The 21,609-nt window shown below is 40.0% G+C and overlaps 1 protein-coding gene across 1 annotated transcript in view; it reads right to left on the reverse strand.

Annotated features, from left to right (window-relative positions):
• The window catches only part of dnah7 (dynein, axonemal, heavy chain 7), a 236,137-nt gene that overhangs the window by 20,108 nt on the left and 194,420 nt on the right, over positions 1-21,609 (reverse strand). The window contains exons 59-61 of the mRNA XM_052011084.1: positions 21,467-21,604; positions 10,206-10,436; positions 7,022-7,174 (exon numbers count right to left, since the gene is read on the reverse strand). Coding sequence (XP_051867044.1) covers positions 7,022-7,174; positions 10,206-10,436; positions 21,467-21,604 — 522 coding nt within the window. The remainder of the gene's footprint in view (positions 1-7,021; positions 7,175-10,205; positions 10,437-21,466; positions 21,605-21,609) is intronic.

Raw genomic sequence — 21,609 nt, forward strand, 5'->3', positions numbered from 1 at the left:
CATTGGCATGGACACAGTGTATTGGAGTATGCACAGATGGTGCTGCTGCAATGACGGGACGGAAGTCAGGTCTAGTCACACGAGCGAAAGAAGTAGCTCCACGTGTAGCAGCAACCCACTGCATGATTCACCGTGAGGCTTTGGCTGCAAAGGATATAGATGAAAATCTTGCAGATGTGTTTACCACATGCATTAAAATCGTTAACTTTATCAAAGCCAGGCCGCTCAATCATCGTTTGTTAAAAACATATGCCGTGAAATGGAAGCCGAGCATAAGCATTTGTTGCTACATACAGAAGTCAGATGGCTGTCACGAGGCCGCGTTGTGCAGCATGTATATGAATTGTGAGATGAACTGCTCATTTTTCTAAATGAGCGTAATGGATCATTGGCATAGTTCTTGACAGATGAGACGTGGGTTGCCAGGTTAGCTTATCTTGCAAATATTTTCAACATTTTGAGCAGCTTAAATCTATCATTGCAAGGACCTGGCTCAAATGTTCTGAAAACGCATGACAAAATCAATGCCTTCGAGAAAAAACTCCGTATCTGGAAGGGAAGATGCGAGCAAGGCGTCTATGATATGCTTCCGTTGCCGGCTGACTTTCTGACAGTGAACGAGACTAAGACAGGCCATTGCGAGCACTGTTTTGAACCATATTTTACAGCTGTCACATTATTTCCATGAGTATTTCGGCGCTGATGACACGAGCATGTTTGATTGGATTCAAAATCTGTTTGAATGCATGCTTACTGATTTAACTGGACGTGAACAAGAAGAATTGGCAGAAATATCATCTGACAGGACTTTGCGCTTGCAGTTCAACCGAATGTCACTGTTGTCGTTCTGGATAGCATGTTCCCAGGAGTATCCACTGCTGTCCAGCAAAGCAGTCAATGTTCTGTTACCATTTGCAATCACTTACTTCTGCAAAGTAGCATTTTCTGCAGTCAGTGCCATGAAAACCAAATACAAATCAAGACTGAATATTGAGGATGACATACGCGTATGTTTGTCGCACATACCACCACGTTTGGACAAACTCTGCAGTGCAAAACAGGCACAACACTGAAAGACACCGCTGGTAATTATCGGTGATTGAAATAGTCACTATTTCAATAGGGCCTATGTGCAGTAATTTAAGTGTTGTATGCATGAATTATCGATTGTTTGATTTTGTGGGCTTTGGGGGCTCCGCCATCTAACAAGGACATGTTCTGGGGGTCCGCAGCATGAGAAAGGTTGAAAACCACTGCCTTACAGACATCTCACCATGCTGGAAGACCAACAAGTTTCAGGCGGACCAAAGGGCGTCTTTCACCAAGTTAATGACTTTCCAGCAGCACTTGATGACTGTCACAGTGTGTATCCTCGGGAACAGTCCGTAGATCAGAGAGTCCTCTGTCACGCAGCTGCTGGGGATGAACAGGGACACGGACCCTGGCTTTCTTCTCCACACCCTTGTCGGATCTGGTTATTTTCAAATCCGCAGGTTCTTTCAGGAGTCCAAGAATGAGTTGAAAACAACTTGGTGCTTCACTACGGTTTTATTGGAAAAGTTTAAAACAAAGAAACAGTCACAGAACACATGGCACTAGCTTTACTACTAGGAGATGAGTCGAGACAAAGGAACTAAAAATGAGCTAGGGCCAGGGGGTGGGGAAGAGAGCAAGAGAGTGAGATGAGCAAGAGAGTGAGATGAGCAAGAGAGTGAGATGAGCAAGAGAGTGAGATGAGCAGGATAAGCAAGAGAGAGAGATAAGCAAGAGAGTGATTAACAAAAAAAAGACACCTTTTATACCTGAAATAAGAGGTACTCCTTAGATAACAATAGTCCAATCAGAAAACCTATTAGATACCTGTGGCAAAATCAACAAATGAGAAAACATGTATTCACCTGATGGACGAACCAATAAGCTAAGAAGCGGCTATTCCTTGTACAGCCACTTGAGGTATATTAAACACTATACATGTTAAAAAAAAACTACTTGAAACAGTCGAATCCAACACACTCTAAGCAAATCCACAGTCTGCAAAGAGGTGGGTGACCATCTCCTCCCCACCACAGCCATCCCGAGGACAGCATACATTGGGGGTGATACGTCATCTGTAGAGGAAAGCTCTGACTGGGAGGGCACCTCTCACTGCCAGCCAAGCAAGGTCTTTGTGCTTGTTGGTCAGATCTGGCAATGAGGCATTCTGCCATATGGTTTGGGCCATTTACACTGGGAACAAACTCACAGAATCTATAGTGTCCCTGTCCCGCAGTGTCTGAAGTACATTCCACACTGACCGCTGTCTGATGGACTTGTGGTCAAAAGTGTTTACTTGGAAGAACTCTTCCACAAAGGACAGGTAGTGCGGCAACATCCAGCTGACTGGGACGTTAAGCAGTAGAGGGGCTAGACCTATCTTCCACAACACCAGAGACAGGTAGAACCTCAGCACGAGTGATACTTGGTGCCCACATACTTGGGATGCACAGACCAACTGATACAGCTACATACGAAGGTGGTCATCAGGGTAAGGGCAATGTTGGGTAGACTTTTGCCCCCATTCTCAGGGGACTTGTGTAGCATGACCCATCAGACTTGCTCCATCTTGGACCCCCAGATAAACTGAAAGACGTCCCGGGTGATTGCCGAGGCAGAAGGATGAGGGACAGGCCACACCTGCGGCAAGTACAGCAGCCCTGAGAGCATATCGCACCTGATGACCAAGTTCTTCCCAGTTATTAACAGAGAATGCCATTTCCACAAACTCAATTTTTGTTTGACCTTCCCAATTTGCTCCAGCCAATTCTTGTTATACACCTCGGCCCCTCCAAACCAGATCCTCATCACCTTCAGGTAGTCGGACCTGACAGTGAAGGGTTGTTGGATCGGTCGGGCCAGTTTCCGAAGAGCATGGCTTCACTCTTCTTGTGTTGACTCTGGCCCCTGATGCCATCTCGAACTGGTCGCAGCTGCTGATCAATCTGCGAACTGGCCATGGACCCAAGCAGAAGATGGTGACATCATCCATGTACAGGGAGGTTTTGATTGTGTGCCTCCAATGCTTGGCACGTCACCCCTCTTATGCTCTCGTCCTTCCAGATGGATTTGGCAAAGGGTTTTATGCAGTACAGATATCTGTGTAGAGCAGTTGGATCCAATTTCTGATTCCCTCCCCAAAACCCATTTTGGAGAGCACATCCAACATGTACATGTGTGATATCCTGTCGAAGACCTTCTCCTGGCCCAAGCTGACCAGGCAGGCACCCATCCCTCTGTCCTGCACGTAGGTGATGGTATCCCTGAGCAGCACAACCCTGTCAGAGATTTTCCTGCCAGGGGCAGCACAGGTTTGGTCTGGGTGCATCACCTGATCCAGAGCAGACTTGACCCAGCTGGCAATGGCCTTGGACAGGATCTTGTAGCCCACATTCAACAGTGAAATGGGTCTCCAATTCCTGATGTCCTCCCTCTCCCCCTTCTGCTTGTCAATGAGGGTAATAATGCCCTTCCTCATGGAGTCTGACATTCTGCCAGCCAGAAGCATAGCGTTATACACTTCCAGCAGGTCTGGGCCCATCCAGTCCCACAGAGCCGAGTAAAACTCTGCCGGTAAGCCGTCAGTTCTGGGAGTTTTATTTGTGCCAAGGGAACAGATGGAGCCAATCAGCTCCTCCAGGGTCAGTGGTTGACCCAAACCCTCCCCACTTGCCATCGTCTAGCACCCCTGTGATAGCGGACAGGAAGTTTTGGGAGGCTGTGCTCTCTGTTGTCTTACAGTCATACAGACTGGCATAGAAGGATCTACAGATCCTCAGTATGTCTGTCTGTAAAGACATTGCCATCCTCTTCCTTAAGGCTGTGGATCACAGAGCTCCCCCGTGAATGTTTTGGAAGAAGAAGCGCGAGCACGTCTCACCCTGTTCCATAAAGTGGACCCTGGATCTGAAGAAGATCTTGGAGGATTCAGAGGCACAGAGCGCAGCTTGCCGGCTCTTCACCTCTCGGAGTTCCTCTCTCACATCCACCCCCCTCAACTGCAGAAGGAGAAGTTGCTGCGAGTTGGCACAATTCCTTCTGACTCTGTCTTGCTTTCTGAACACCTTTGAGGATGAAAAGCTTCTTGATGTTCTCCTTGGTTGATTCCCACCAGTGAATCAGAGAGTCAAAGAGGGGCTTCATGGTCCATTGTCAATCAGCCTGAGCCCTTGTGCCCACAGCCTTGGTGAACTGCAGCACTGTTTTTGGGCTCAGGTACTGGGAATGATCTCCCCTGGGTGTGGGGTCCCTTGTGGCAACTCTGGTGGTGTCACTGGGGGGAGATCAGTCTGTGTTCCTGTCCAGATCTCTGGCTCTGACTGTTCTGCACCCTCCATCTCTCGGAGTTGGCTTGTGTCAGGCACTGTGCTGCTTCCGGTCTCCTGGAGCTGGGGGCTGACGGCTTCTGTGCTGCTCCTGGTCTCACGGAACTAGGGGCTGATGATTTCTGTGCTGCTCCCGGATTCCCGGAGCTGGGGAGCGGCAGACTGAATATTTCCCTCGCCTGTATTTGTCTGCAGGCTCCCCTCCTTTTTGTCACCTCCATTTTGACGCTTTCTCTGCCTGCGTCGTCAATTTTCCATATTTACTTCATCCTCCGACGAGGAGAGGTTGCTGGCGTCTGCCTGCTGCATGGCCCAATTACTTTACTCTCTGCAGCCCGTTGTCTCTCGGGTGGTGTCTTCTGAGACTTCTTCCTTTTCACCACCTGCCATCCTCCTTCTTGTCCCTCTACCCTCCCGTCTTCCATTGACTCCTCCTCTTGCAGAGGGGCCTGGGGGTTTGTGGCTGGGGTTTGGGAGCTCGAGGGGTTTTGCTTTCCCTCAGGCCTGGTCTCAATTTCAGTCCCTGCAGGGGCCTCTGCACTGGTGGGGGAGTGGGGTGGGGGGGTGTCAGCATTCCTCTGGGGGTTGTTGGTGCCAGCTCCCCATCTTACTGCCTGTGCATAAGTAGAGGCATGTTTTGGGCAGGCCTTGTAGAGATGGCCTGCCTCCCCACACAGGGTGCAACTTTTACTTTCTCTGCAGTCCTTGGTCTGGTGACCTTCCTGCTTGCAGTTCTTGCAGACGACTGTACCGCATTGGGCTGCCACATGTCCAGACTTGTTGCAGTTATGACACAGTCTGGGTTGTCCTGCATATACCATGCAATCGCGGTTCCCTCCGATAGCAAGCACTGAGGAAGGGTGGATGATGGCACCATTAGCATCCACCCTTAGCTTGACCTTCACCTGGTGCTTGTTGGTCCAGATCCCAAACAGATCCTTGATGTCCACGCAGCTTCCTGCGCCCTCGACGTAACGAGCCAGGAAGGTGAGGACATCCACAAGGGGCATATGTGGATTGAACATGTGCACCGTTATCTCTCGCTCCTTCTGCTTGGAGAGGGTGAAGAGTGGCTGCACCTTCAGCAATGACAGCGGAGCCGCATTCCCCTTCTCCCGAAAGTCCTGTAGCATCTTCTGCCATCACGCTGGGTATCTGAAGGTAACATCAAAGTACCTGTTACCTGGGAAGTCCTGGAGGCAGTAGATGTCCTTCACCTCAAACTTGCAGCACTCCAGTAAGACCTTCTTAATGAACAGGTCCCTGGTGAAGGGATTCCCCTCACTGAGGTCCCTCACTGCCACCCTGACAGTGTTTCGGATCCTGTGTCCTCCCCCCGAGGCGCTCATTGCTGCTGCCATGCTGATGGAGCTGATGGGTTATAGCAGGTAATTTGCTGGTAAAGGGTGTTAGATTGGTTTCTCAATCAGCATTAGGACCCACTCCTATGTCAGCAGGTTAAGCTCTCATCAGGCAGCCACTTGATCGTGAAGAGTTACCGTTGTCTTCCTTCTTCTTCAACATCAATGTTCAAGTTCACCCTCGAATCTAACTCTGTGATTACTATCCAGGAACTCGGCCTTCCTGATCACCGATGGTCCCCTGCCAGGTGAGCTTCTGGTCATTGGAACCACCATATACACTGATGATCAATGATTCTGTAATAGCAATGCCACTGAACGCCAGAGAAATATTAAACTCTATCTTATTTGTGATGGTCACGACCTGCCATCCATGTTACATACAACTCACCTGCCCAGGCCTCAGTGCAGTCAGGTCTTGCTGCTGAAATGAACTTCCTCAGTTTTAGAGCAAATACAAATCTGGATGATTAGAGAAAATGCAAATCCAGTAATCATAAGCAAATAATCCTACGTTGAACTAAAGGAAAGAAGGACATTCATGAAGGAATTGAAGATAGTTGGACCTAGGATACCTATGTTTTACTTTCACAGATAAGTGCACCAATATTAGTATATTTTTGCAATTTATCTTGAAGTTCCACAGAAATATTCAAGTTAGTGATGGGAGTCTTGACTGAAAAAAGAAAGCAGTCCCACTAGAATCTTGGCGAAATAGACAGAGAAGGGTTCAGGTTTTGAACTAATTTGATATTTAATTATTATTTAAGATACTTACTAGTATTTTCAGGAGTGTTTGAAATGATGTGAGAAACAAATTAAAATGGATTAAAGATGTATTTTTACACCAACATTTTAAAAAAATTGTGTTTTTTATTAGACTTTCCAGCATCATTTTCATTTACTTATTTTGGCTGGGTGACATTTTGACAATATTTGCATGAGGTCAATATACCTATCGTTTTACAGACCATTTTGGAATGTGTATTCGTGTTCATGATGCACCATCTGTCTAATGTAAATTAAATTGAAATGCGTCAACTTGACTCACATGGTTGTGTTGTGAGAACTGCCTGAAATGTATATTATATGCATTACTGAGCAGATTACTGTGCACAACAGATGCAGAAATGAACTGATAATACTGTTACATCTATTATCTGAAATTAAGCCAATAAAAGCCAATAATTTTTTATTGTAATGTTAATTTTCAAATGATTAGTATCACAAGGGATTGTGTGATGAATGGCAGGTTACTAAAATACAAGCCACTGAAGAGCAGAAAACTCTGAATGCACTCACCTGTAAGAATCTCAGTCTGTCTAAGAAGTCACGCATGTAGCTACCAAGTGGCTTAAGACTTGGATATGATTTATTCATCCACATTGCCGGAATCTTTGCTGTCAGCAGACTCTTCACCACCTCTTCTAATTCAGCTGACATCACTACCAGTCCCTAAACAATTACAGAATATAAAATGTCACATTAACAAGACTTTGCACAGGTACCTAACAAAGGAGAAGACTGTACTTTTTAGATAGCTATCTATAGACACGATTCATTGTAAATAGTAAAAAAAAACAAAAGAAAACAGAACTGGAGTAAGTCATTTGACTTCTCAAGCTTCTTTCACCATTGAATTAAATGATGGTTGATCTGTAGCTTAGCTCTGTCTATTCACCTTCCTTCCATGACTCTTTGTATTCTTGTCTCACTATCAATCTCAGAGTTGATTCATTCCAGACATTACTAAATAAACATAATATTAAAAACAAACTACATTGGTATCAAATAACTGAAATTATTGTGTTGAGTTTTATGTGGCCTGCAGTTTCACATTTCAGGCAAATAAAATGCTATTGTAGGCAACAAAACTATGCACAACATTTTATGATTGGTTTCTTTAGATGTTGAACTCTCTTACAATGTACTGCCAATGCTACAACAAATATATTTTAGCCATTATTATGAGGAATAAGGGAAACATTCAAATTCTGGATGAAGATCAGGGAAGGGACATTTAATTTTTGCCCAGGAGAGACTAGAGATGTTTGGGCTATGAAGGGTGCATTCAAGGATCAATCTTCAAACAGTGTAAATGGAAGAAATTTGTGAGGAGGAGGTAATTCCAGACTGCTACCTCAAAATAAATAGTGGGAGTAGGAGAAGCAGATGCTAGTCCAAATTGGCAAAAGGTAACATTAGAATTGATGTCAGGTATTTCATGCTGGGAACCATTATCACTCAGGAAGATCTCGAGCACAGTGATATAAAAAAATAACTTCATATAGAAAGCATTTGGATAATATTGGCAGTATGGTAGACCAAATGATGCACATATACTGGTAACCTGGTTAAAATCATCACATAACATCACTCCATTTGTAGTAAGAGGTCTGTGATATACTGCAAGTAATCAATTCCAAGATCCACCATTCTTTTTCCCTCTGTGTCTTGTGATTAGCCCAGTTCTTTGAATATAGTGTTACACACTTCTGATCAGATAGAAAGCTACAGATCAAACCCATCATGCATTTGAAAAGCTGAAATATGTTGCTATGGATAACTCTGTAAATTGAGAGGTACAAAACCCTACAAGACATGAAGAGTCATTACATTTCTTATGAGATAAAGGACATCTTGCTTCCAGGGATAGTATAATTTCAATGTGAAAAGTATTTTGTGTTTGATTGTTTTCCCTTAATTTCTTTCAGCAATGTCATCTTGTGAACTCTCTTAAACACTCTTGTGTTTGACAGAGAGGCACTATGATTCAGTTCAACACAGAAGGACTCCTTTGTGCATTAACAACTTGGAATTCAAGAGGGTAGGCAACTTAAATTGTCTCTTAACGATGACAGTTAACAACATTTAACAAATCGATGTCTTTGTTTAAAACATAAAATATGTGAAATATTAGGGTTGAAACAACTATTAAATATTGAATGTAAACTACATTATTTTCTTGCTCTGATATCAGAATGTGCATTTTTTATTTAGCTTTTAATTCAGACTGATTTTATCTGCCAACTAGCACTTTATTCATGAGCTAACAAGCTCACAGCCTTTTGCATTGTTTCCAAATGTCTCTGATGATTAGAGTCATATGGAAACAGTCGAGGAAATATTAAAAATGATGCAACAAATAAAATATTATAAAAGTAATAAATTTAAAAACATGAAAATGTTGTTAATTAACTTAAAACATTGATTTAAATACACATTGACATAAAGATAAATAAACAAAAAGCTAACTTCAGCTTATCTATTGAATGAAGATTGGTGACTCCATTCATCTACAGCTGATGGGATAGATATGAACTGTATTCAGGTCCTCAGCTTGGTAACTTGTAAAATGCTCCTGGATTTGAATGGCGAGTCCAGAGCCAGAGCAAGAGGCGAGATGGACATGGGTGTGACCAGCAGTAAACACCCAGCTTCTGTACTGTGCTACACAGGTGTGGAAGTCCGGAACAAAATGCCATGTGCACTGGGGACACCACTGGCTGGTAATCAGTGCGATCCGGACCAATATTTATAAATAGCAATATGAAGGCAACAAAGATTCTGGAGGCCCACCAAATTCCTTTGATATCAAGGCAATATTTGACAGTGTAGAATTTTGGGGTGCGCTAGTTAAATTTACGTCAGGGAGAAGATTCACCAGTGGCTAAACTCTAGGACAAAGAAATTATCTAACAAACATTCAGTGAACTCCTCATCTAGGGCTCCTTTGTCCATGTGATTTTTACAATGTATATGTAGATTAAACCCCCCCCCGATTATTGCCATACTTTTCTGACAGACTCCCGTTATCTCTTCCTTTATATGCTGTCCCCCTGCATGGTTACTGTTAGGGGTCCCTGTACACCACTGCCACAGGTAACTTCATGTGTCCATTATTTCTTTTCTCCACCAAACTGCTACTACATTCTGGTTTCCTGAGTTTAAGTCATCTCTCCCTCTCTTGATCTCAGACCATCATTAATTAACAGAGCCACTCCTCCACCTTTTCTTAGCTTCCTGACCTTCCTGAATGTCACATACTGTTCAGTGTTCAGGTACCATTCTAGAACATCCTGCAGGAACATCTCTGTATCAGATCATGCTTATTTAGTTCTATTTGTGGTCTCACTTTATCTGTTTGGTTTCAAATGCTACATGCTTTAGTTCTGTCCTTTCATGATTTTTGTAACCCTTTGCTGTATGTACCAATATAATCTTACATTGGCACTCTTTATCTCTTCCTGTCCAGCTTCTTGCAATCAGTCATTCAAATTTAACTGGAGGACAGATTCAGAATGAAACCACGTCACCACTACCATTCATTTCTTTTTAAAAACTACCTATTTCAATTAATAAAATTTAATATATCCAAAAACGGACAAAAAACCTTTGCATGATGGAAGACAGTTTGAGTTCTAGCGTTGCAAGTGCACTGAGTTATGAACTCTGAAAATTAGTGTTTATGAATATGAACACTAACCTTAATAGCTTTCTGTAAGTTGATGCAAGATTCCCTAATTGTTCTAAGCAAAATGTTAAAACGTCCCATCTCTTGCACCAGTACAGTGTTCATGCTTTGGTTGTATGTAGTTGGGTATTTCCTCATAGCTGCCTCAGTGTCAAAGTCTGTAGGCAGCCTACTAAGGATATCCGTCGACACCTCAAAAACAACCTCATCAGTTGACTTTCCAGCTGCGCCAGTGGTTCGAGACTGTAAAAATAAACAATTATGGGCCATCAAATATGGCTTCTCTTTTGAAAGATGATCCAAGACAATAATAATCAGTAACATTGGAAAGCTCTACAAATCTTTCAACTTCAGTTAAAAGGAATTGAATAAAATCTAGCCATGAGAGCAATGTTTTAATAACTTAGTCTTTTCTGATTGGTGCATTTTAATTGACATCAGTTCAGGGGCATATAAAAAGCTTTTTCCATTGTAACTGTTCACATAGGAATCTATAAGGGATATCTATGAAAGAAGAGCTTAACATATGGTTTTAAAACAGAGAGTGGATTTTATGATGTACTTCGTCTGAAGATTGAAGTTGGACTTAAATATTCCACTTGCAGCCACACATGCAATTCTAAAAGTCTTATTTAGGGACTCCCTTTCAGTCCTCAAAACTTGTTTTGGGGATATATTTTTTTATCAATTATTAATGTATATTTTTGTATTTATTGCTGTAATAATATTTTCCTCTTTACCATATTAACTGTCACAACTCAGTTGTAAGCACCTTCTGTTTTTTGTGGAAGGGGCCTTGAAAACATGTTGCAAATCTGCTGCCAGCATTTACAATCTAATAAACTTACACTGATTAAGCAATGATTGTGGACAGTGACAATAAGATCATTATTAATTAAACATTAATGTTCTCAAAAATTTTCAACATTTTTGTCAGGTGCATTTTAGTCTTAGTGTAAGTTGTGACTTTTTTCCTAACGTTATAATAACAGATTTATGATAAATTTGTATCTGGAAGAAGTTTGAATTATTGCAGATCATCTAGTAAAATGCACAAAAAACTTGGTTCTTGAGGAGTATATTAACAATGTAATGTGACCTTATGCTACAAACCATTATGCTTTGACAGTTAACACAAATGAGAAGATTGAAAAATAACTTAATACAAAAGAAAATATTGGAAATCTGAAATAAAAACAGGAAATGTTGAACATACTGAACAGGGCAGGTATTAGAATGAATCTGACAATTGGATATCAAACTAAAATCTTAAACATGTTTCTCCACAGATTCTGCCTGACTTGCTTAATTATTTCCAGCAAATTCTGTTTTGAACCAAAATAGCCTCTTTTTTAAAAAAATCTACTATTGCATGCAGAATACCTATGCTCTATTGAAGATACTAACCAGTCGATTACTTGTCTTCTGATTGTATTGTCTCAGAAGCAAGAGGTTCAGTTGTGATCGCCAAAAAACTGGTTGTACTTAAAACCTGCTCCATTGTGTTTTGTGGTATTTATTGAAAACTTTATTCCACTTTCTTTCTGTTATATTTTCAAAGCCAAGTGTCTAATGTAAACACCGGATATTTATTTCACCAGAAAACTAAGTGTCCATGTACATATTTATTTGTTAACAGATCAAAACTTCTGAGGATGCACAAGTTTTCATGAGTACATAACCTGTATCTTCCTATATATCAATATATTTGTAACTGCTGCAAATGCAATTGTATACAAGGCATGAAAACATGTATGTTTTTAAAATAGGTACATCAGTTTATTTAATCACCGTTATTTGTATAGGACAGATTAAAACATTTTGATTTATGTATTTCAGAGTAAAAATGTGCCATCACCTTCCTGTTAATTTTTCCTGTTTCTTTTGCTCCTGTCTTTCATGAACAAGTGAAATATTTTTTGTTCAGTTAAATCATACTTTCATAGCAGCAACAATAATATCAGCCTATGCAGCTCCACAGCTACAGCAATAACATTGTGGAAATATTCAGAATAGATAACAATAAAGTACACTATTACACCAATCAATCATCATTCAGTTAGAGCAAATGATTCATTACATCAACTGTAAGCTGAACTAACCAACACAAAGCACTTCCATTTACTGTCAAAAGGATAACAATTGCAAGCAGTGTTGTAGCCTAATTCAGAAATCTATTACTCAAATCAGATTTTATTTTTCTGAAGGAATAAGCATATGACTATTTGAAAATAAGTCAAAATTTGATGCCTATTATTTCTTGTTCTCAGCTGCAATATTTTAAACTATCTAGCTCTCATGTTATACTTGTATTGTTACCAGTTTTGCAAATGAAAAATGTTGTGAATACTCATCCTTCCAATCAAATTTAAAGATTTTTAAAAATATTTTGCAGAATTATGTATGATTAATGTTTTTCTTGTGAATGCCACATTTATGATGCTATGTGCCTGTGATGCTGCTGCAAGTAAGTTTTTCATTGCACCTGTGCATATGACAATAAACTCGACTTTGCAGATAAGTAATAAATCCCTTTATAGTCACGGATTAGAGAAGTACTTCTGACTTTAATAAAATTCATGCATATATTTCCAAATAATAATCAACTGAGGAGGGCATTTCAGGTTCGCAATAAAACAGTAACTTATGTAATGTTTCCAGATGGCAAAATATAAAACACCATGGCCTATGTATTCCCAATGGATGACACACTACCCACACACACTTGTCTATGTACCCCATTTCCTTAAACTTATTTTCTAATCCAAAAGACCTTTTGCGTAGCCCAAGTGGTCCTGGGACTCAGCAATAAGACTCTGAGTGGCAGCAAGGCTTTGTGAAACATGATCAGACCACATAGAAAGGGAAGGACAAGCTCCAAAATCATAAAACTCCTTGACAGATGGCAAAACCCCATCCCAGCCTTGCTGATTTTCAAATTAGTCAGGATCTTGCAAAATTTATAAACATTTAAAAACTATTAGAAGTATAATAGCCAATAAAATACTAAAGTTTTAAAGAAACTTTAGAAATTGAATAAAATCAATGTAGCTAAATGATAAAAAACATTATAGCAGATATATTTTTTTAAAGTCTTCCTCACAAACTATTCTTAATAGGCTCACAGATCTTGCACTATCTAATCTTGTGCAAAATCTTAAAGATGACTTGCCAGTACAAATGTTGGGGCACATTCACAAGCTCCTGCACTGCCATCAGACTACATGTCAAGACCAGCACTAGAGAACAACTTGGTAATTACTGGCAGCTTAGCTAACAGTTTTAGGACTTCTGCATTCCAGAAGGAATCCGAAAACTTGTCAGCACTTATAATGAGAAATGCTAACCATTCCATGTAGAACTACCAGCAAAGCCCAGCAAAATCTGGGCCAGTAAAATTCACTTACAATGAAAATAAAAAATCTTAAAATTAAATTATTTAACTACCAGCAGAGCAATTGCCTAAAGCTGACCCCTTATTCAAAGCTCTAGGTTAGCGATAGGCTTGTGAGTTGAGTCTAACTCCAGAGTATAGACACAAAGTTTAGCTTAAGGCTTCAGTGTGGAATTTGTTGTCAGAGGTGCTATCTCACAGATGAAATAATAATCCTGCCTGGCCTCTCAAGCAAACATCAAAGATCTTAAGAAACTAGATAGAAATTATGACTAAACAAAACTATATTAATGTTTATCCTCCACAGTGACAGTAGCCCTAAGCCCATAAACTCATGGTATTCTCAACTGCTTTTACAATCCATCCTTTAATCAACTATTTAACCTACTTTCAAGCTTTCTGCTTTGGTAGTGGATTTGTTATGCTTAACACATCCTTGTCCTTCATTCTAATCTCCTCAATCACTAGAAACAGTTTTCTTCACATGATTAACATTACTGTTGACCAGAAATTCAACTGGAGCAGCCATGTGAATACTGTGGCTACAAGAGTTGGGTATCCTGTGATGAATGACTCACCTCCCAACATCCCAAAGACTATTTTTTAAAATCACCTATAAAGCAAAAGCCAGGAGAGAGATGAAATAATCTCCATTTGCATGGTTCAATGCAACTCCAACAACTTTCAAGAAGCTTTCCACCATCCAGAACAAAGCAGTCCGCTTCACTGGTACTCTGTGCATCATCCCAAAGGTTCATTACCTCCGCCACCAATGCAATGAAACAGTAACTTTTTTTATGTTTGCAGATGACAATGTATAAAATGCTATGGTCTAAGTTTTTCCTGTGTGTGACCCACTACCCACACTCATTGCCATTCTTCGTTTCCCTAAACTTAACTTTTCCTAATCCAAAAGACCCTTCAGCCAGCCTATGTGATCCTGGAACTGAACAATAAGGCTGAGTGGTTGACAAGACCTTGCTGCAATGTGTACCATCTATAGATGCATTCTAATTACTCACCTAGGCTCCTCCAACAGGACCATTCTAACCCATGAAATCTACCACCAAGAGGGCAAGGGCCGTAGGTGCATGGAAACAGTACCATTTGCGAGTTCCCCTTTAAGTCACACGTTATCTTGGTTTGGGAGTACATCACGATTCAATCATAGTTGTTGGATGTATATCCTGGAACTCCCTCTGCAAAGGCACCATGGGAGTACCTTCACTGCAGTGGTTCTATACCCATTTCACCACTACCTTCTCAGCACCAATTACAGTTGGGCTGTAAATGCCAGTGATGACCAGTTCCCAAAAAATGAATTCAATAAAATAATTAATATTCTGGCTGGAGGTCCATGACCAGTGGTGGTCTGCGTGGTTCGGTACTGGGGCCTCTGTTGTTTGTGATGTATATAAATGACTTGGATGGAAATGTAGATGGGTGGGTTAGTGAGTTTTCAGATGACACAAAGATTGTTGGAGCTGTGGACACTGTAGAGAGCTGTCAAAGGACACAGTGGAATACGGATCAGTTACATATATTGGCAGAAAGATGGCTGATGGAGTTTAATCTGAGTAAGTGTGAGGTGTTGCACTTTGGGACGTCAAATGGCAGGACCCTCCAACGCATTGAGGTACAGAGGGATTTTGGAGTCCAAGTCCATAGCTCCCTGAAGTGGCCACGAATGTAGGGTGGTAAAGAAGGCTTGCTGCACGATGGCCCTCATTGGTCGGGGCATTGAGAACAAGGGTCAGGAAGTCATGTTGCAGCTATATAAAACTTTGGTAAGGCCGCACTTGGAGTACTGTGTGCAGTTCTGGTCACCCCATTACAAAAAGGATGTGGAGGTTTTAGAAACAGTACAGAAAAGGTTTACCAGGATGCTGCCTGGATTAGAGGGTATGAGCTATAAAGAGAGGTTAGACAAACTTGGCTTGTTTTCTCTGGAGCTTCAGAGGCCGAGGGGACACCTGATAGAAGTTTATAAAATTACAAGAGGGATAGATAGGGTAGACAGTCGAAATCCTAGGGGGAAGATTTAAAGGAGGTGTGCAGAGCAGGTTTTTTTAAAAAAACACAGAGAGTTGTAGGTGCTTGGAATGGGCTGCCAGGGGTAGTGGTGGAAGCAGATACGATAGTGGTGTTTAAGAGATTGTTAGATAGACACATGAATATGTAGGGATTGGAGGGATACGGATCATGTGCAGGCAGAAGAGAGTTAGTTTAATTTGACATCGTTTTTGGCACAAATATCATGGGCTGAAGGGCCTGTTCCTGTGCTGTACTGTTCTATGTTCTTAAAGACTGAAATCACCTGAGCTGCCACTAGATTGTTAAACATCTTCCAGCACTGTACTTATATCCTTGGTGGTATATTCTTGTCAGTGACTTCTGTCACTGTGTGTTATCTCTGCATTCCTAAGCATGTGTCTGTTTAGTCTCCTACTCCTGCAGATATAGAATATCCTAACAGCATTGTGGATTTACCCATATCTCAAGGACTGCAGTGGTTCGAGAAAGCAGCTCACCATCACCTTCTCAAGGTCAACTAGTGATGAGCAATTAAATGTTGGCTTAGCATGTGAAGCTTACGCCCACTGAATGAATACAAAAGAAGAATACAAAATACATTTTTATAAAATGTTCTCCTTAACTCCAGGTCCTTCACAAGACCTCCATTGCATTATCAGAAAATACACAGAGCTTTGAGCCAACGGAGAAAAATATCTTCGAAAGAATTAACTTCCTGATAACGTTTCCAGCTGTCACAGTTCATCTCACCTTTCAACAATGCAGGGTAACTATGTATCAGCAGCAGCTTGTGATCTCAGGGCCCCACTGATGTGTGCACAACAATGAACAGTACCAGGCTGAATGCAGCAATCAAGGAGATCATCACACAGCATAGATTTAACATTCTGTCTGTATTATAGTGAGGTGGGATGGGTCAATCCTAAACTCAGTTTTGCATTTTGTACAATTTAATCCCATGTAATTAATATGCGATTCTGTTTAAGGTAAAACAAAAAAGGCAATTATTAATTTGGTGTTCTTTATTACAGCTGTGAGATCAGATCAACAAAAAGACGTCTAATTTAATTTTAGGAAATACTTTTATGAAACAGTTTCTTTAGTATAAATTCCAAAAGGGCAAAGGAGGAAAATATTGAATGTCCTTTTAGAAATACATTTCATAAATACAAGCTATTGAGCATTTGGCTTAACTTTTGACTTTCAAGTTCAGCTGGCTCAATTGAGATGATTTTTGTTAACCAATCAAATTATCTGAAGCCTTTCCCCTTTGATGAAAATAATTCAAAACTGGTGACATTTAATAATGATAGGTCATATAAAGCAGAATCTTCTGTGAATCCAGAGGGTACAGTATATCTCTAAAACACAGTCAGAAGGCCAGGAATGAGGTGAAGGAAATTGAATAAATGAGTCATTTGGTAAGTAATCGGAGTGGTTAGGGTGGTAGAGATAGATACTTGAGAACATATTTCTTGATTCTTGCTTACTGAGTGTATGGTGAGCAAAGCTGAAAATGTGAAAATCATATTTATAGTTGATTGAGTACTTCATATTATATCAACTATTGAAATAAATATCAGAGAATTATATGACTGGCATACCTTAATTTGTAAAGAACAATTAACATTAACCAAAAATAATCTTGGGACAAACACTGTACAGTATAATTGTTCATATTTAGTATGTGAAGATAGTTAAGGTATTTCCAGAAAAACTACTTATAAAGTTGAGAGGCTGCCATGTCTCAGACTGGATAATTCTTTGTTTGCCAAGTGACAAATAGGTTTACTCAAGGTCTCTGCGGCACTCCAATACTTACAATATTCTGATGTCGATTATCTACCACAAGAACAGAATTATAATAGGTTGACACTTCTTCAACAAACATTATTAATATTTTGATTACGGAAATGCTGATGTACACTGACATTCTGTAAATAACTAGCAACTATTCCCATTCCAGTCTTATTCATCAAAGTTACCTCCATCTGAGTATTCATGATTCACCAAATGTTGATGTGATGCGGATCAAGGCGGGTAGAGAATTTAATTTAAATATGGCATAGAAGTATAGATTTTCTGAGTTTTAACCTTTTATCAGATACGTATTGGAAAATCAGAGTTAGCAACCTCGCGAATTTCCTGATGCTCGACTTCAACACACGAGATATATTGCTGATGGTGAGAAATCAGAAAATCTACTCTATATTGCAACACATGCCCAAAAATAAAAGATACAATGATTGAGGCTTACAATATGTTGTAGTTTCTTAAAAAGAAAAAAAAATGATTTTCTATTTCTTCAGTCCAGTTTGGCATCTGCTGAGGAATAAATATTGGTCAAAATGGCAGGAATAGCTGCCCTGCTTTTACTTGAGTGTGTGCCAATAATTTCTTCTACATTCAATTGAGAGAACTGATGGGACCTCTGTTCATCATCTGACTCAAAAGATGACACTTGTGACAATCCAGCACTCCCTCCTGATTACATTGAAATATTTGCCGTGACTGTTATACTCGAGCCTTTGGAGTAGTTGTTGATCCGCAACCTTTTGACTCAGAGCATTAAATTAAACTGGCACTTAACTTTAAATTTAGCCTAAACTGGATGCACTGTAGAAACAGCATTGGAGAAGCAGAAACTGGATAGGGGTGACAGATTAGTTTACATGTTTAATTCTGAATCTGATTAGCTCAACTGCAATTTTAAATTGCCAGCAACAAGGACACTCAAGTTGATCTGGTGGGATCATCTATAAAATACAAGTTGATGATATAATTGGAGCTCAATGTGCTATTTTAATATGTGGCTTGAACAGAATGGGAATGCCTCTGATAAAATCTGCTGAGACCAGTAAAGTAAGTAAATCATTACTTTTACTGTTTTCTTCTGGCACGGAGAGAGAGGTATGTTCCTCCATGCCAACGAGAAGATCTTAGGCTTCACCTGTCTTGAATCTACTCCCTTCAGGGGTAGTATGCAGGACTTAAAATTTTCCAGCTTTTGGAGGTGCCCTTGTTAAGGGATGATTGTGTATACATGTTCATAAACTTAACAGATAGTTTTTCTGAATAATTATTGAGGAGTTACATGCCACTGCTTGCCCCACTCCCAATCCCTTTCCCTTACTAAAACTTCTTTGGCAGCCATTAATTTTGTGGAGAGGACACAAAATTTTAACCACCATTTATTGCTAATTGGCCAGGCTCTTTGGTCAGTCATTTGGTATAAGGCATGCTAAGGAACCTCAAATAGTAAAAGCTCCACTCTGTCCCTGGACAGGCTGTTTGCTTACCACATTTGTTATTATCTGTTATTATGTAGTTATAATAAAGAATTACAGTTCCCAGTAGGCAATGCAAGGGGTCACATGGGGGAACAGGAAGTGGCTGTAAAAAGAGAGGGAAAGCAAGCCACTCTGGTGTTGGTTAATAAAAATGTTCAGATGTTAAACCCACACGAAGTTTGTCTCTTGATGAAGAACAAACAATAACACCACATTCATCAGGTCTGATTTTCTGTCAGTCCAAGAATCTTCCCTAAACTTGTGCTCTCTGTTTTTATCACTCTTCAGCAACCTTTCAATCTATTCTGATTCCTGGTGCCTGACTGTATATCAAAAATATCTTATATATCAGTTTAGCAATGAATTTCTGAATGTCCTTGCCTAAATTTACTGCATTTCCTTGTTTATGTTTGATGCTTGTTTGAAGAGTTTAATGGTAAGTTGAACTTGATCTTTTGGAAATCATTCTGACTGTTTATAACTACACAGGGTAATATCAATCTTGTCTGGCAGGAAATCAATGGGAATGGTCTAAGTACCAGTTTTAAAGGACACCTAATTTAACTTACCAGTGCAAACCTAGCCAGGTGTAAAGCAGATCAATGAGTGACCTTTGAACAAAGTATAAAGCAAGTAATGAGAAAAGACAATAGACTGGAGCACACCCGCTGCCCAGATTTACCATACATAATCCCTGCAGCTCCTTGTTTACTAGGCAGCATACAAAGAGTCTTTATCACTGGATTTTCAGACCCAAGAGTTTGGCAATGTCACTGGGCCTTGCACACCATGCTTTCAGAGAAGGCAAAGATGGGGGGAAACTATTGCCCTTGGAAAAAGCTGTCATTGATATTAAATTTCTAACTATCTCTAACATTCAGAGATATTTAAAACTATCAAAATTAAAGCAAACAAGAAATTATATAGAATGCAATTAAAATATATAAAGTACTTTTAATAAATAAAAACATCAAACTAAAGCAAAATCATTTGTTTTAGAAAAGTAATTTAACTTCTCCTTTGACCTCAAATCTGTGCCCAAAGAAACCCATTGAAATCAATACATTCTTGACACCACAGGAGTCCAGCAGTAAGGCAAACTCACAGATTCAGCATCCCTCCTCAAATTTGTCAGTAAGTGCTAGACTCACTGCAACTACTCACCATTCCAGGATTTACTTCAGATGGAAAGGTTGAAGCCTGACAGTTTCTTTCATTCTTGCCCTGCACAACCACCACAACTCAGCCCATAATTAACTTGTGCTTTTCCATTAGTGGACATATTATTTTCTAACAGATGACTGTCAAGTAATGCACCTGCATTATGTCTGGATGTATGTAATCAGATCAGTCTCTCCCATGACCTGGAAAACTCCACATGTGCACTGCTTGACTGCTCAGTCTCCATAAATAAGCTACTAATTTTTTGAAATTTATTATTGAATTCTAATGTATTTAAGATTGAAATAATGGATAGAAAGAATAGTAATACTATGTGCAATGCATGATAGTTTATTGAAAGTTGTAATTATGTCTGTAATATGAGTAAAAATCATCCATTAGTTGAGCTGAATGGCAAAGTTCTCTGCTGCACCTAAGTTCAGGAGCAGGTTGTTTGCTATTGTTTCTGATATTTCCCGTAACACTGAATATTGAATACCTAAATTAGAAGAGACTCTCAAGGAAATTACAAAGTAGATTTATCTGTAAAAAAAGACAATATATCTTATTGCAATATTGATAAAGCTCCTTGGGAAAAAAAAGATAAAAAGCCTCGACTGTGCTAAGCAATCTGCCAAGTTAACCTTGCAACTACATCAGAAAGAGGAGGAAGAAGCCAGAGAAATATGGATGTCAAGACCTTACTTAAATGGAATCACCAGGCTGCAGATACATAGGACATCCACGCATCTTGAGTGATTATGTTGGAACTCACTCAACTATCAGTAGAAAGCCATATCCACAGGCAGAGTCACAACAGTGAAGGGCAAAGGAGGTCTGGATCAGCAGGCCACCACTGGCCTCACTATCACCCCCACAACAAAATCGAAATAAAAATTAGCCATTTCGGGGCTTTTTTGCTTATTCCTTTAGTGAAACTGGTTGGATACTGCTCAGCATGTTTTCCAAATTTTTCTTCTTAAAAATTTCAATCAGATCAAACATATACAATTTGTTATCAAGTAGCTAATCATTGGTGTCACTGGGTAGTAACCCCAACTTGGGCAAGTTGCCATTCCAATAACAACCAATTTAGACAAGTCAATATCAACCCCTGCTTTTCTGTATATCAATATAATCTCTTTTGTTTGATTTTGCACCAATATGACAAAAGGACTACTTTTATATTATGGATAATAGATATGGTTTTAAGGCATACAGTTCTTGTATGCCTTATTCAAGCATGTCAAAAATCATCTAGTACATACACAATTTCATCTATATAGTCATTTATAAGACCATTAAGACAGATTCCAATATACTTCCTCTATTCAGTTCAACTATTTGAACAGTGTTCCTCATTTTATTCAAACTATAGCAAGCATCTGAAATACCTGAGTAAGTAGGATGCTGTTGAACAGATTCTGGGTCTCGGACTGATCTTTGGTGATATCTGCATTAGTATGCATTCCAAAGATTTCTGGAGTCGGGTTCAAAGGAAGAGTCTTAGTGTACTCAATGTAGCTGATGTACTGCA

Source organism: Pristis pectinata, chromosome 1 (assembly GCF_009764475.1).
Source record: "Pristis pectinata isolate sPriPec2 chromosome 1, sPriPec2.1.pri, whole genome shotgun sequence".
Lineage (NCBI taxonomy): Eukaryota > Metazoa > Chordata > Chondrichthyes > Rhinopristiformes > Pristidae > Pristis > Pristis pectinata.